Source organism: Panicum hallii, chromosome 8 (genome assembly GCF_002211085.1).
Source record: "Panicum hallii strain FIL2 chromosome 8, PHallii_v3.1, whole genome shotgun sequence".
NCBI lineage: Eukaryota > Viridiplantae > Streptophyta > Magnoliopsida > Poales > Poaceae > Panicum > Panicum hallii.
In genome coordinates this window covers 120,427-137,567 of record NC_038049.1, presented here as the reverse complement: position 1 = coordinate 137,567, position 17,141 = coordinate 120,427, and the positions used below count along the sequence as shown (strand labels likewise).

The 17,141-nt window shown below is 41.6% G+C and overlaps 1 protein-coding gene and 1 long non-coding RNA gene across 4 annotated transcripts; one reads left to right on the top strand and one right to left on the bottom strand.

Annotated features, from left to right (window-relative positions):
• Positions 1 to 1,629: 1,629 nt before the first annotated feature.
• On the top strand, positions 1,630 to 3,033 carry LOC112903119. Of its 2 annotated transcripts, none has more exons than XR_003230728.1 (5): positions 1,630 to 1,689; positions 1,789 to 1,836; positions 2,121 to 2,163; positions 2,259 to 2,395; positions 2,671 to 3,033. It is a non-coding gene; the product is annotated as an uncharacterized LOC112903119 (long non-coding RNA). The 2 variants fall into 2 exon arrangements; XR_003230729.1 differs by having other exon boundaries at positions 1,639 to 1,689; positions 2,067 to 2,163.
• Positions 3,034 to 11,082: 8,049 nt separating this feature from the next.
• LOC112902409 (nuclear pore complex protein NUP98A-like) lies at positions 11,083 to 16,913 on the bottom strand. 2 transcript variants are annotated; one of them, XM_025971475.1, is made up of 11 exons: positions 16,659 to 16,913; positions 15,745 to 16,098; positions 14,939 to 15,436; positions 14,510 to 14,725; positions 13,436 to 13,959; positions 13,244 to 13,313; positions 13,075 to 13,135; positions 12,565 to 12,700; positions 12,301 to 12,414; positions 12,027 to 12,204; positions 11,083 to 11,916 (listed from the first exon to the last, which is right to left on the bottom strand). In XM_025971475.1, exons 1-11 carry the CDS (start codon positions 16,675 to 16,677, stop codon positions 11,327 to 11,329), a joined length of 2,760 nt encoding a protein of 919 aa, XP_025827260.1. In that variant the 5' UTR covers positions 16,678 to 16,913; the 3' UTR covers positions 11,083 to 11,326. The 2 variants fall into 2 exon arrangements, with proteins under 2 accessions (XP_025827260.1, XP_025827261.1); XM_025971476.1 differs by having other exon boundaries at positions 13,075 to 13,126.
• Positions 16,914 to 17,141: the final 228 nt, after the last annotated feature.

Below are 17,141 nucleotides of genomic sequence, written 5' to 3'. Positions count from 1 at the left end.
GGATAGAATTAGTTGATCATGATAAGGCTGACCCTATGACTCTTCTATTACCCTCTGATCCAAAGACTGGTGTCACAACACTAGATATTCTACTAACTTGGCAAAAGGAAAGAGGATGGATCTTACCTATGGCAGATGACTGGAACCTATGCACGATGAGTTTACCCTAATCTCTATGATTGTGTGATGGGAACAGTGGTCATTGAGGCATCTGATGTGTGCTTTTCAACACCTTGTTGACAACAATCCTTAATGCTAACCCTATTGACTTTGCTGATGAGCACGGTAAGACTATTTACCTAGAATAGTACTAAATTGACATGCAGGCTATTAGGGGATTTGCCATATGAACCTTGTTCACCCTATTGGCTTTGTTGACCATGACTAGGCTCCCATTGACTTCTGCGGTGACTACCTCGAGTGATGATAACACTAATGCTAGTAACATAACTAATTTTGGGTAACAAAGTTCTACTGAGAAGATAACAAGAAGTTGAGTAAGAGGAAGTTGATAGCTCAGGATCATGATTTTGTACAGATGTCTGCAGTTATTTGGCTTATGATATTTGTAAGAAGCTTACCCACCAAGATCAAATTCCTTTTTTAAAATTTGACTATTGATGAAGTGAGAAGACCGCTCCTGCATAACTACATGCATGTTTGTATGCTGGATGAGAGCATGCACACTAAAGGTGATCATGTGGTGTGTGATAGATTTATGTGAGACACTTCTGCGTAGAATAGGAAGGTGCATGGTACAGCAGCTCTGGTGATATGTACAAGCTATCATAATGTTTGTTAAGCATGAGGTGAATTTGTTTGCCAGCTGCACACTTTGGCAGCTGCTTATCGCTGCGCCCTTTTGATTTTTTTTTTTGTCGTTGTCTTCTCCATGGTATGGTAAGAGCATATTAGTGTGAATTAAGTGTTGGGCAGCAATAGTTATCGTGTTTTAGAAATATTTCCATGGAAGGATCCACTCTGTCATCTTTCATACAAACTGTTTTAGACATTGAGTGATTCATGTACCTGTTATTCTTTAATGAACTGTGATCTTTGGCGTCACTACCTTTTGTTCATAACCATGTTAAATTTTATGTTGCTGCATTACGTTTTCTTCTTGCCACTTAAAGATGGGAAGGAAACGCAAATGCTTGTTCCTCAGGCAATTTGCCACCCACAGTTGTGGTAGGTTGGGCAAATACATTCAAAAGTAAAAAGGACTCCAAATAAAAGTTACTATTTTTTAGTGGAAATTGTACTGGAAATTGTACTTGTTTAACTTTAACTGTAAAAAGGACTCCAAATAAAAGTTAATTTCGTGGGCCCAGGCCCACGAAATTAACTTGTTTATTTATCGTCAGCCCTCTCAGACCCACGAAATTAACCTCTTTATTTTCGTCGGCCCATTAAGCCGACGAAAATATGTGTACCATAAATCGCCACGCAAGCCAGCCGCCAGCCGCCGCACTTATAACTCCCGCCCGCCCCCGGGCCCCCTCGCCCCGGCCGACCGCCGCCCCTGCCGCTCCCGCACTCCGCCCCCCCCCCCCCCGCGCCCCGGCTGCCCCCGCCGCGCCGCGCGCACCGGCCGGCCCCGCGCCCCCGCCTCCCGCGTGGCCCGCCGCCCCCGCCCCCGCCGCGGGGATGAGCAGGATTCGCGGGGAAGAAGGAGCAGCAAGCAACAAGGTACCCATCCAAGATCTGAGCTCGTCATCACTAATTATTATATTGCTTGGTGAATCAACTTAGGTATTGATGAAGTGGTGTTGCTGTTTTGGATCTTAGATTGGTGAATTATCACGTGCGCGCAGTACAACCAGTGATTCGAATGTGGTATTTATCCTTTTTACCTGATTCAATTCAGCATGATTGTTTTATATTTTTTTTCATGCAGGCTGCAATATGCTTTTACTTCTTAAATCCATGGAAATACATACGTAGCTAAGAAAGGATTGACATGCAGTAATTAGTGTGATTCAAACTTCTGCATGACTTACTTGATATGGGAAGTATAGGGATATATTTGTGTATAGTGCATCTATAATGTATACATTGTTACTCAGTGAGTTCTGTCCTGGTGTTGCTGTTGATCTCAATATATTAACTTGCTTCTTCAGCCATTCACCTATTATTGAGAAGCTTATATTCCAGCTTTCTAAGGTATGGTATTTTTTTTAGACATGTGGCATGTGTTATTGAATATCTGTTACCTGCTTTCTAAGTTATTTGCCATTGGAACAACCATTGGTGTGCAGGCATCTTAAGGTAGTTGAGATCAAATGCAAAGAAGTTGACAGGAGAATTCAACAGCTTTTAGACATCTTGAGTACTTATGGCATGCCACTCGAGCAAGAAAATATCCAACGAACAAATAGAGCTTCTGGATCTTGATGTGAGTCAAACTACTGAAACTTATGCTTCTCCTATTTCTGCAATATGCCAATATGTGTATTTATCTGGAGACAAAGACTGCCCATACTTGATGAATTAAATAAGTGAATGAGCAAAGTGTGCATCATTTTTCTTAGTAATATTTATGAAGTTTGGAAGTATTTATATAGATTACATATTGGTTCAAGTGAAAGTATTGTTCATTGATGGAAATTATCCATATTTGAGGCTTCCTTTACAATACTTTGATTATGTTTGCATTTTCATTTTGTACAGGTACCTTTAAATCTTCAAGTACAGAATAAGGAGACCTGGGTTATTGATGGATCAACTAGTGTCCCTAACCATAACATTGGGGCAACCTTGTAATGGGATGCTTCCATCTTCCTTCTAGAGACATCTTTTGTCACTTCCACTCAAACAACCAAACGACCGACTTGCTAGTATGACTTGTATAGTCAGCTGGACAAATTATATTGTTTCTATTCCAGTTTTTGTTGATGGATTAGCAAGATAATTTATCAGATAAGTCATGTAGACAGCCGTGATTGAACTTTTCTTTTAGGCTGGTCGGTCCGTAAAATTATACTCCAAAACTTTCAGTTGATCTATTGCTTGGTGTTAATTCAGGCATTGCTATTTTCTGTGTGAGAGGTTCTTACTGCCTCTGCTCCTGTATTCTCCCTGGTCAGTGTGCAAGTATGTGAAGTCTCGTCCATTATTTTGAGAGCTCTTTCACAACCTGTTTTAAACCAAGATTGTCTGCTTTTCGCTGGCTAGATGTAATTTCGTCGGCCAAGGTCGTAGCCGACAAAAATAGTACAAGTAATTTCGTCGGCCACGGGCTGATGAAAATACGTGACCTATTTTCGTCGGCCTTGGAAGCCGACGAAAATACTACTGACAAGTATTTTCAGCGGCCATTTAGGACCATATTTTCGTCAGCTGCCGACGAAAAAGCGCCTGTTTTCTTCGACTTTATTTCGTCGGCCTAATTTCGTCGGTTGGCCGACGAAAATAGCTATTTTCGTCGGCATTGAGCCTATTTTCGTCGGCTTCTGGTTGACGAAAATATCCTATTTTTCTGTAGTGATTGCTTTCCAGCTTACTGTTGTCCATGTCAGCCCCATCCACATTGATTTCATGATATTCCCCTTCCCTGCAAAGAGCAGCGTTGAATATACAGTTGTCATATGAATTTTCCAGAACCTCCTTGTCGGTACCATCAGCTGGAATACTGTTGTCCATGTCAAAGACAGGCAGAAAAGTTCCAGTTCTGTCCATGAATGAAGGTGTTGACAACACATCATATTCCCTTTCCCCGCGAAGAGCAGCGTTGAATATACAGTTGTCATATGAAAATCTGTTTTCCAGAACCTCCACATCATCATCATCAATTATGACCTCAGCTGGTTTGTTGAGCTTGTGGCGGCGAAGGTGTACGGAAGTTTCTATGCGGCATTTTTCGACCATATCCTGCAATTTTAATTAATTTATAGCAAAAGCCTAGATAGATAGATAGTAAATTAGATAGCTAACAGCTTTTCTGACAGGCTTACTAAACAGTATTGATTTATAGCCTACTTGCATAGAAAGGTAAAGCAAATGATAACTTAAGCTAGGTAACTGCATGCATCATTAAATGTTGAATTACCTTATTAACACCACAAATCTGCTCTGCCTTTTTATCATCGAATCCATTAATGTATAGTAACACGTGAAAACTGCAATCATAGCTGAAAAAAATAACCACAAAAGTGAGGCAGCAGCAGCAGCAGCAGCAAGCAGCAAATAATGTTTTTTGTAAATGAGGCATACTTGTTTTCCTGTTGCTGAACTTCGACTTGGAATGAAATGAATCAAGGATGTAAATGGTCTTCTCTCGTGAGATCACGATCGAAAACCAATGAAGATCATGAACAATAGGTATAAATATCTGCGGGGAGAAATATCCCATTATAAAACTCAACAATGTAAAAGAACTATGTAACAAAAAGAAAATAGAAGAAAATCTATAACATACCAAATTTGCTTGCAGTTCAAGATCACCAGTTAACAGCTCAGCAGCTAAGGTACTTTGTCCCTCCTTCTGGCCTGACAATTCCAACATTGCCTTGTAAGACGATATAACTTTGTCGATGGCTTTCTCCTTCCACTCTTCATTCCATAATGCACATTGCATGAACATTATGGAAGTGTGCATATAGCCTTTTTGCTTGAAACATTCAACATAGTTCATTTCTGACACTTCATGATTCAAGATATTTAGTACTATCTTGTCACGAGTTTTTTCTACAACATTTTCCTTGTAGAAATGAAGAATGTCCCTGAAGAGTTTAAGAGATGTTAATACTTAGAGCATGATAACACTAGGCTAACACTAACGAAGACCACCTCTTCTTTACCTGTCGATATCAGCACGAAAAAACTGATCATGCTTGTTGCTGTCATCAGTGGACTTCTCATCCCTTTTGGGCCTCTTCTTCGACACACCCTTGTTCTCCTTCAACACTCTCGACGGATCCTTACCCTCCTTCAACACTTTCCTCTTCCTAACCTGAAAGGCGGTATGGAATGTGTAACATGTATGTACTGATCCAAAAAATGTGGATAAATGTGTGTAGGTACCAATGACATTGGAGACTTGACTCAATTGGTTTTATCTTGTTCATTATGTGATTGGGTCAAGTAATTGAAGCCTAGTGCTATTCTCATCCCAATGTCAAGTCAAAACAATGAAGTCCAAGTACTACAACATACAAATGTCTTATTCTAGTTGTGATGATTTATTGGAAATATTTGATGGCTTGCAAATTTATTTGAGTTGAATCTTGTTTTGGATGAAAAATCATTTTGCATATTGGAAAATAAGTTAAATGACATTGACTTCTCAAAAATGATTTGAAAACTAGTACATATGACATTTGGTTCTTATGTATACTCTTTGTTTTATTTTTCTGAATTTTTGAAGCAATTTTGAGCCATTTATGAATTTTTATGATTTTACTCGTTTTATTTTTGAATTCTTGTTGTAACTTGTTCATATCAGTCTTTGGAAGGTTTTCATGCAAGATTTGAGATTTTTAGATTTTTATATGAGCAATGATACCAATTCAAAGTTGAAATTATGAAAGTTGGCAAAATTCTGGGCTGTCAGAATTTTGGTAGCACGGACAGTCCGCCATTGTCCGCGGACAGTCCGCCAGATGCACCGGCAAGCTTCGGTTACACCGATGGTGTGTCCACTAAGCAAGCGCGGACGGTCCGCCAAGGAACGCGGACAGTCCGCTCATGCGGTTTTCAGGTGGATCCAAGCAGCTAAATTTATCATGAGCTACAAAGGTATATCCCTAGTTGATCACATTCATTTGGGTGCATATGAGATGCTTGAATTGGATATATATGCTCTTATTGCTTGCTATAAGATGTTTGAATGGATTAAATGCTTGTAATCAAAATTGAGTTAATTTGAATGGATATGATCATGAGATGACATTTAGTATGTGATATAATTGGATATATGTCTTGTGAGAGTATTCAAACAAGTTGACATCAAGTTTGATTCAATTTGATGAAGTATAGCTCAATTGCTCAAAATCTGTCCTTTATTGAAAATCTGAGTAAGCTGAGAAGATAGCCATAGTTGGATGATCAAATCTATTTGGATTGGCTTGAAATTTGGTATGCATGCCCTACACTTATGGTACTAGTTGCTGTACAAATTTCATGAGAATATGATGAGAAATACTTTGGTTTTAGAGCGGATCTTGTCAATGCATGTGCAGCAGTTTTCAGCATGCACCCATGAGTGAAGATGTGAAACCTGGTAGCAATCTAGAAATTCATTGAAGCTCAAATTTTTATGGCTACTAGATGACTTAGTGCCACACATCTCCACAAATTTTCGTGGCAATTCAACTTGTACTTTGAGAGATTTGATGTATTCTTTGAAAATTACAAAATCTGCCAGAAAAGTGACAAATGTTGGATTGATCTTGAGTCACTTAAATTGAAAGGTCTTCAAGTTGGAATCATCGTTACAAGTGGTTGAAGAACCTAGGTTTGGTTTTGAGAGGAGCTAGAAGCATGACAAGTATTAGGTACAAGGCCATTTGATTGTAGTGTGTACTTATCACATTTTTGGTACTTAAATTGGAAGATCAAGAAAAGCAAGCAACACCGAACATAGAGAGATTCATGATAATTCAAGTGATATCCAAATGGTATTCTCTCATGCAAGCAAGGATCAAAGAGATGAAGCAAGCCAACCACAACAAGATAGTGCATTTCATGATAAGTGGTATTCATTTCATATGGGTGAAGAATGGTTTTCATATTGGTATTCAGTGTCTTCACCAAGCTATTATAATTGGACTTCATGATGCTATTTGGAGAGCTAAATTAGAATCTAATGACTATCCTCTACTCCAACATAGCAAGGTGAAATTGATTGACATATACATTCATACTATGCTAAGGACATGATTAGTGCATATAGTCATATATAGTGATCATTCATGAAAAATAAAATAATTTTAAATGTTTTATGATGCCACTATTGCTTCTATGCTTGATATGATCTAGTGGTAACATATGACATGTTTATGAGCTAGTAAATCCAAGTAGTTGATCTAGAAAATGAGCTTTCAAGTGTTTAACTCAACACTGTCAAGATAACCCTTAGAATGAGGTGTGAAGAAGCTTGTTATTGGTTCAAACCGAGTTGAATTATTTGGGTAAGTATTCTAGATCAAGTCAAAGAGAAAGAAGCTCATGGAAACAATCTAGTTCAAGAATTTATTATTAATGTCAAATTCAACAAAGTGGTCCATCATGATTTTACAAGTGATACTAGATTCAACAAAAGATATATCACTATATCTCTACAAGTGATATACATGGTCATACAAATGGTATTCATTCAAGTAGATCTAGTGCAACAATGGTGATTCCACAAGTGATCCTCTACTTTAAGTGATCAATTCAAATCAAGAAAACAACCCTCATCAAGAAAAGCTCAACATTCAAGTAGATTGACAAACACTTTGACATAGGGGGAGGAGCCCCACTACAAGGTATTAAGGTCAAGAATCCTACTAGTATCCTACATGTGGCATTTAAATGTGGTCTTCATGCTTTCACATGTTGTTTGTTACAAGTGGTGTCAATTTTAATCAAATTTAAAGTGTCCATCAAAAATGAAGATTCAAGACTCAGCCATCTACCTAAGTCCAACTCTTTGTATCAAACCACAAGCGCTTCATATGATTGCCTATAAGGGGTATTCAAGTGGTAACCCTACAAGTACAAGAGGTACAACTTCAAGTGGTAGCCATTGATCTTCACATGGCAAATTTCATGTAGTTTCGGCCCTTTTTTATGGTCATTGATGACAAAGGGGGAGAGAAATGAACAAAGATATGAATTACCCTTGGATGACAAAGGGGGAGATGAGATGAGAGTGCGATCATGGACATGGATCAAGAGGAGCAATATTGAGGAGGATCAATATTCTTGGACAAGAGGAGCACACAAGTAGGGGGAGCAAGCTCATGAACGTAGTTGTTTGCATTTGATATGTGCATATTCGTGTGCTTGCTTGCATTTGCATAAGTTTTAAAATATATATATGCATTGCGTGTGTGTGATGTATGCTAGTCATAGAACTTGATTGATGATTTGATAACTAGCATGCATAGATTGTAGCTAGACATTTTTTTTACAAATAAATCAAGAGCCTTTCTAATATTGTTGATCTCATGCGTGTGTGTGATGTATGCTAGTCATAGAACTTGATTGATGATTTGATAACTAGCATGCATAGATTGTAGCTAGACATTTTTTTACAAATGAATCAAGAGCCTTTCTAATATTGTTGATCTCATGAGGTATCTTGAGTTTTTGATGAATGTCTAGTTACTCATTGATGCTAAGGAACGAACTTCAAGGATGCAACTCAAATTGGTATCACGCTTCAAAGATTTATCCTATATACCTTAGCATCACTTAGTAGTGATAACAATCCCACAAATTTCATATTTATGCATGTGTGTGAGTCTAAAAATTAAATCTCTTGAGCACACATGTAGGGGGAGTTATCACTACCAAGTCGGATCTTTATGGTGCTTATCCAATCTTTCACAAGTGGTCTTAATGATGGATAAGAAACATAAAATCCAAACCAAGTTAGCTATTTACACGTGTGTAAAGTGCTAGCTTGGAATATGCTTAATTTCCATATCTTTCTAGAGTTGTCATCAATTACCAAAAAGGGGGAGATTGAAAGGCCCTTGTTTGGTTTTGGTAATTGAGTGACAACTTAGGTGGACTAATAAGTGTTTATGTTGAGATACACAGGAGATTAGTCCACACAAAGACACTAGTATGAGCAACATGTGCCATGGAGGAGAAATGGCTAAGGGTTGATGCTATGCTCATATAGTGTGATCGAGGAGCTCATTGCATATGCGACATAACATGGAGTTATGTGACCAAAATGGAGAAGATCAAGACAAGGCTTGGCTTGATGGACCGGTTGCAATGGAGAAGGGCAAGTCAAGGCTTTGAAGCGAGGGACCGCGAGGCGGTGAAGCTTGGGCAAGATTTGGCGCCGATGGACCGAGGCAACGGTGAAGAGCGAGCAAGGTCAAGATCGATGGACCAAAGAGGTCATGTGATGATATGGAGTGGATCATATCATTCAAGGAAGATCAAGCCAAGTGTTGACTTATGAAGATGATCAAAAGGCTTGATGGAATTTGGAGCTTGTGTGGCATCAACATTTGGGAAAATGAAATGAAATGCGCAAGGCAAAGGTATGACTTGTAGGGCATTTCATTTCATCGGTCAAAGGTGTGTAGAGAAGTGCAAGACCGGATTTAGGATAGATGGCCGTACTATCAAGAGGGGCAAACTTGTTTGCATATCGGTCATCTAGTGCCACTTGAGCGATCTAACATTGCGATGTTGCTAGGATCGAGTGGCGTGGTGAGATCAAGTGAAAATCCTTTGAAAATGATTGTGAAATGCTAACACACATGCACATGGTGTTGTTCACGTGGTGGTGTTGGCACATTTGCAAAGGAGAAAGAGTTGGAGTTGATGTTGATCAACTTTGGGAAGCAAGAAAGGTTTTTCGGTTTTCTCCGAAAATTAGGTTGTCTCTTGGAGTGGAATACTGCTTTGATCCATTGTGTTTTGGACCAAGAATTCAGTTGGGTTGTGTAGCCCTCTGAATTAGCTCTCCATAGAGTCCAAAATCACCTAATTTGGACATCGGAGCTAAGAGTTATGGCCGTTTTACCGAGGTACATTTCTGCTGGAAATAGACCTGCGGACGGTCCGCCGTTATCCCGGATGAGCTCTAACAGAGCCGTTTTTGGCTCTGTTGGTGGTCCAAAATGAACTGCGAACCGTCCGGTCCTTGGGGGCGGACGGTCCGCCTCCTACTGAAAATTCTGGGACAGAAACACTACGGTTTCTATGTGTGCTCACTTTTTGAACTGCGGACAGTCCGCCCATGGGGAGCGGACAGTCCGCCGGTCACTTCCAGATTTAGTTAGAGACGTTTGCGAATCGGTTGGTTCAAAGTTTTGAACCGCGGACAGTCCGCCCCAGGGCACGGACAGTCCGCCCGGGGCTCTAACGGTCGACTCTGACACATAATAATTGCAGTTCTAGCCGTTGGTTTTGAATGGCGGACGGTCCGGTTTCTGTGAGGCGGACAGTCCGCGAAATCTCTGTTTTCACGGGATTTGAGTGTAACGGCTAGTTTGGGGCCTCCCTCTATAAATAGAGGGTGTGGCCGGCCATTTGAGGGTGCTGAGCACCTTGGGGACTCGGTGTCCATGTGTGAGAGTGCTTGAGAGCCCTCTACTCACTCTAACTTGATAGTGATCATCCGATTGAGTGAGAGAGCAATTCTAGTGCGATTGCTTTGAGAGATTGCATCGAGTGGCACTATGTGATCATGTTGCAAGCCGGTGTACTTGTTACTCTTGGAGGTTGCCACCTCCTAGACGGCTTGGTGGGAAGAGGCTCCGTTGAAGCCCGCAAGAAGATTATGTGGTGCTCCGGAGAAGAGATTGTGAGGGGTATTGTGCTCACCCCGCGGGAGCCGCGAAGAGCAACTCTAGTTGAGCGAGACATGAAGAGCAACAAGTGGTTCGTCCGGATCATGTGCTAGAGCTCGGTGTGAGCACTCCACGTGGGAGAGTGTGACTTGAGAGTCACCACTAGCAAGAGGATCGGCGGCAACTTTAGAGCTTGTCTCAATGGGGATTAGCTTTGTGGCAACCAAGTGAACCTCGGGATAAAAATCACCGTGTCAATCTTGTCTACTCTTCTTGGTGGTTTGCATTCTCCAAATCACAAGACTTGTATTTACATTTATATATATCTTGTGCTTGTGTAGTTGCTCTCTAGTGTTTAGTTAGTTTGTGTAACTTGCTAATCATCCGAGGCTGGTTCAAGTTTTGTTTTTCCCTCTCAACTCCAACAAACTGAAGATTCGGGCACGAGTTTAGTTTGCATTCGTATTTGAATTCGTGTAAAGAATAACGAAGCAACCGAGGAGGGCCTCCGCTTGATTTGTCGTGGTGCTCTGTGCTCGCTCACAATTGGGAATATTTTTTTTCTTTTTTAGGGCAACTGGCAAGCATTCTTCTTCTTCTTTTACAAGGGTCAAGGGGAATTGGCAAGCCTTCTTTTTTTTCATTAGGGTAATTGACAAGCATTTTTTTTGTTGACAAGCATTCTACAGCAACGACAACAATAATAACAAAACCCATGCACGACATTGACATCACCACAGCGTGCATGTTTAGTTTGTTGCTACACCAACAAAACTAGTAACCAGAAAAGCGCTACAAGGTAAGGTGGCTACACACTTTCATCATCCATTCCTCCTTCCCTAGGATTCCTAGGATTCATCTCACCAGAGCCCGTAGGCGCTGAAGTGCTTCACCCTGAACTTCCACTCTCCCTTGGCCGCGTCAAATGACACGAACTCGGCGCCCTGCTCCTCCACCTTCTTCATCAGCATCTGCCGGTACCTGTCCACCCGCGGGCCCTCTTGGTACTCCACCCTCGTCTTCTTGTTCACGCACTTGATGTTCAGAAGAGTCACCTCCGCAGCCTTGTTCAGCCCCTCACCCACCGGGGGCTTCTTGTTGTCGTCCTTGTACACAATAACCTCCCTGTTGTTGAACTCCACGATTGACTCCAGATCCAGGCCCCGCACATCTGTCTCCCCCAGGAACTTGATGCTGCCATAGCCATGGCGCCCCACAACAAAGTCCTTCACCCGACCGCAGTAGCCTGGCTCACCACGTTCTTTGGCAGCAAGCTCCTCCAGACTAGGATCTGTGAAGTAATCTGCCTGAGGGAGCTTAGGCAACCCCTCAACTGAAGTGCCCTTCCCGTTCCCATGATGACTGGGCTCATGCTGCTTGCCATTTTCCACCAGAGGACTGCTGCTTGGTGACTTGACAGCCTTATCGCACGCATTTTCAGTGGAAGCATCTGCACAAATATACCAAATCAGAAGTTCAGAACCTGAAATTCGCCCTTGCTGGGGACAAAAAATCTAATACAAATTAAAAACAATTCAATACTGTAATGACAAGATTTACCTTCATATTTGTCCAAACCAGCTGAATCCTTTGGAACTAATTGCCTGTTAATTCCACTCCGCGGGGGCCACTGCTCGATTGGACGGATTATCAGATTCCTCGGGTTCTCTCTAGGGATGAAAAAAGCATCCGCTTTTGGTGTTGCAGGAGATTCCTCCTCATCAGCAAAGAATGGAACCTAGAGTAGTAGTAATAAAAGAAACTTAGCACCAACCTCAATGAGTTCTTAATGGCATTCACAAGCTCATGAATCAATCATGTAAAAGAATATTACCTTGCCATCTGATATTGGATTATATTTTCTTGGCAGCAATTTGATTCTTCTCTGTAAAAAATGCCTAGGAACCGCCACGGACAATGTTCTACTCGGAAGAGGCTTATCAGTAACCTGCAAACCATCAAAATGTTGCAATCAAGCTAACTCATAGCACCCTTAGTACCAAACATTCCCAATGAACAACAACCACCTTGCTACCTCTAGTTTCCACCCGCTCTATGAAAACAATTAGAAAATGTAGGGGGGGGGGGGGGAACTAACTGGTAAACTTATTCCATATTGAACCGAAGGAGAAGATCCACCATTCCCAATGGACATCTGAGGCATTGCTGGAAGTGTCCCAAATGGATTCGAAACAGGAGCAGGTTGCATGACCATATTGGATTGGCTAGGAGTTCTGTTTCAACATGCAACAGGATATTGTCAAGTTAAAACAAATAATGTATAACGTCAGGATAAAAACATTCATATGTGTTGCCAAAACTCATTTGCAAATTCTGAGGATAACTATGATCGGAGTCAAGACCATGTTCTTAAGACTACAGATAACATAACCATGTGGCATTTCCAAGTAATCACATATAAGCTACTAGCTAAAAAGAATCATTCAAGAACTTTTCTTCTTTGCCTACAACATCCATCTCCAAATTCAACTGATCACAATATAATTCCTTCACCATAATAGATTTAGTAAGTGTTTCAAACCATCAAAAGAAAATTACTAAAAAAAGGCAAAAGAATATCAAGCTGTGAAGTAGCAAAAGATCATACTGCTGTCCAATGAGGGCCTGATTAGCAGTGTTGGAAAAACCAGGAAATCCACCTGTAGAAGCTGCAATATCAATGAAGGCATGCATTTGTTTAAAGTTAATATGCTCATATTAGTTTTGAAGATATATATTATAAACAGAAGAGAATGATTTGGATACAAAATACTGACCTGGTTGAGACGGAGGTTGGAAGGAGAACATGTTTGGAGTTTGAGCAGGGGCAGGTTGTTGAAATGTTGGCTTAATAAGAAGCAAAGATGAAATTGTTAGAACATTGAACCAAAAAGATATAAAAAGCTAAATATGATAAACGATTATCTAGTCTATAATATGGAAAAGAAAAAATAGCAAGAGATGTTCACCGTTGTAAAAAGTGAAGGTCCGCTGCCAAACAGACTGCCAGTATTAGGTGTACTAAATAGGTTTCCAGAGGAGAAAGCTGGTGTACTTGATGGCTGTTGTGCAAATGCAGGGGAAGATTGAAATAGTGGGGCTGATTGAGTGTTAGCCAACGACAAGCCAGTGCCGAATAGACTTGAATTACTTGTTGTTGATGTGCCAAACAACGAAGATGAAGCAAAAGCAGGAGCAGTATTTGGAAACAAAGATGGTGAACTACTTGCTGGAAATGCAGAAACACCTGTTTGTCCAAACATTGTGGTACTAGTGGACGATGTGAATGGGCTCGAACTTGCAACTGTTGTATTGTTAAATGAGGTGTTGAATAGTGATGCACCAGTTGAACCATTCTTAGCAAATGGATTGTTTGATGAAAATGGGTTTGGAGTAGTTTGGCTAAATAGACTGCTTGTTGTAAAAGTATTTGGTGGTGTTGATGATGGAAAGGTAGGCGTCAGTGTTGGAGTTCCAGAAGGGTTTGATCCACCTGTAAATCCAAACATTAAAAATTTAATACATATTTTATGGCAACAAGTTATATGGATCAAATAGATCTAGCAACATTGTAACAATAATAACAATTAATAAAGGGAGCATCAAATAGTGTGTTTCTTTAGTTGATTCTAACTAGGGTTTAGGCTGTCTCATAACCCAGGGCATAATAGTGACTTGGTTACTGTTCATACAAAAATAAGCACGCTAAAATAATATATGAGATTAACATGTGGTTGATGTGAGGGCTTGCAAATCTAGCAATAATATTTACGCAAATTTTACAGGAATAAGTTACATGGGCCAAATAAATGTAGCAATAATAATAAACAATTAATAAAGAAAGTATCAAATAAAAGCATGTTATTCATATATTCTATTTAGGGCTTAAGCTGTAGCATGGACTCATGGACCACGGCATAATAGTTAATTGGTTACTCCAGAATCATACAAAAATAAGCACGCTAGAAGAATACACAGATTAAACATATGGTTTCAAAAGTGTTCGCAAATCAAGCAAAGCATTCCCAAATTATTTCCCTCACCCTTGTCTCCGCGCTGGTAATCTTCCCACCTCAATTCTTCATGACTCTTGTCTTTGTATTCAGGCATCGCTGATATGGAATCAAGTTTCGCAGCAGGCTGAGTACCACTGGTAGCACCGTCAACATCTGGTGTTTGAGCATAAGGTTTTATTCTAGTCCCTCGAGCTTGATTACCAAATTGTGCTTGCCCAAAAGCGGGTGCTGCTGTCTGTGAGCCTGAAAGTCAAAATGAGCAAACAATTGATGAGATGGATAAATGATGCCATGGCCAGGGTAAAAGCAGTGAAAAAGAAAGATCTGCAGTAGAATTGGACTGCGGAAGTGAGAAAAAACAAAAGAATCAGTAAATATACTCGATTGCTACATTACTTGGAGTTGAATAGAACAATTGATTGATCAAATTATGGGATATACAATGGGAAAACCTACCAAATGCTGGAGTCTGCGCACCGAAAGGTGATGTTGTTCCAAAGGGAGAACTACCAGAGGAAACTGCCGTTTGTCCAAAAGATGGTGAAGAACCAAAACTGAATGCATTGGTTGATGTGCCAAATGAAGGTGTGCTGGAAGATCCAAAACCTGGAGTAGCACTACTCACACCAAATGCTGTGGTCGCTGAAGTTCCAAAACCAGGAGCAGATGAACCAAATGCCGGGGTGCTAGAAGCACCAAATAAAGATGGCGATGTTGAACCAAGTGCTGGGGTAGTTGTGGCGCCGAAAGCCGGTGTAGTTGTGGTGCCAAGGGCTGGTGTAGTTACACCAAATGCCGGCGTAGTTGTGGTACCGAATGTCGGTGTAGTTGATGTACCAAAAGTGCTGCTGCCAAATGTCGGTTGTGTTTGCTGGAACGTGCTACCAAAAGGACTTGACTGGCTAGGAGATGATCCAAAACCCCCGAAACTTGGCTTTTGTCCAAATAAAGATCCTATAACATGTGCAGAGCACAGTGTGACATAGACATCATATATAATTATATATACATCACTGTTGATCTAAAGAATAACAGATTAATGAATTGAGATAATGTAACTTGGGGTAGCTACGTAGAACAATTGTAGAATGCAGTATCAGAAACTAATTAAAAAATTAAACAAATCTTGCAAGACGTGGGAAAAACAGCAATACTGGCAGGTGACGTTTCCAGTGTCAGGGCTTTAGAACTTCGAAAATGTAGGACAATCAGCAAAGTGACTCGGCAGGAAAGGAAACAATCAGCGAATGCATACTACATACCAGAGCCAAAGGTAGAGGATGTAGCACCAAAGGCAGGAGTGGGCGATGCACCGAAAGCTGGAGAGCTCCCGAATGGAGAGGAGGACGGGGTGCCAAACGTGGGAGTGGATTGCTGCTGGCCAAACGCAGCAGTGGATGTAGTGCCAAATGTAGGAGTGGACTGCTGCTGGCCAAATGCACCAGTGGATGTAGTGCCGAAAAGTGAGCTTCCAGTCTGTGCCCCAAAAGTTGTGGTTGGGCTGCCAAATGGTTTTGGCGCAAAGGGGTTGCTAGCAGCAGGGGTAGCCTGGCCGAATCCCTGCTGGGTTCCGAATGAGTTCTGGCCAAATGGGCTGGTTGATGACTGGCCAAATGCTGCAATGAAGATAGCACACATGAGCGATGAGACGATAATCAATCAAGAGAAACAACATTGCGAAAAATACACTCTCCAAGCTGACATGTAAAGTGTCACAGAAAGCTAAACTAAAACCGTATAAGGAGTGAACAATCATAATCATGTATTGTGCTGTATTGTATGAGCAGGATTTATGATTAATAATAACCAAAAAGGGCCAGAACTGAGGCATTTGCTTGTTTGCAAGGTCTCTTCCTTGGTTGACAATGAGAAGGAAAAGGAGAGTCCGTGGGCATAAATCCGGTCCTCCACATTAGCAGGGCCTAGCTTAGGTATTCCACGGATCGTTGCAAGTACGCACTGCAACTACCAAGACTCTATTTGATCGAAATCGGGACAGCAAACGAAACCCTAGCGTGGGCAGGCATCCATCAATCCAGATATGGACTCGAAAGCGCAATAGAGCAGCAATCCATACAGACGGTAGGAGAATAGAGGATTTATAAGCGAACGGGAAAAGTATGCCGAAGGAATCAATGTGATGGAATCGACGAGAATAGGAGGGGAGGCTGCTTACGGTTGGTGGAGCCGAACATGGCTGCTGCTGAGCTGATGATGACGATGCTTCTTCTGGCGTGAGGAAGGAGGAGGCGACGCGACGCAAGGGAAGGCTAGTCCCCTCTCGATCACCGGCGGCGGCGTGCGGCGTGCCCTCTTCTCGTTTGGGGAGGAAGAGGGAGGGAGAGAGGGGGAGGCGCTCAGAGGCAGAGGCGAAGGGGATCCAGTCCAGCCCAGCGTGAAGAAGAGATTGATACGGGGCGCCTGTTTGTCTCAATGAAAGGTGGGGCCCTGATTACGCCGCGGCTTTATACAGCGACCTGAAACCGCAGTAGCTTGCATCCGACGCTGCTGCTCGCTGCGTATAGTTCAGGGAGCGTGCCTTCAACACAGTCAGGCCAGGCCGGACAAGAAGACAGGAAGATGACGGGGCTTCATTTAAGTTGGGCCCAAAAGAACTGGGAGCAGGAACGTCTGGGCGCCCATGGGCCAACATACATCC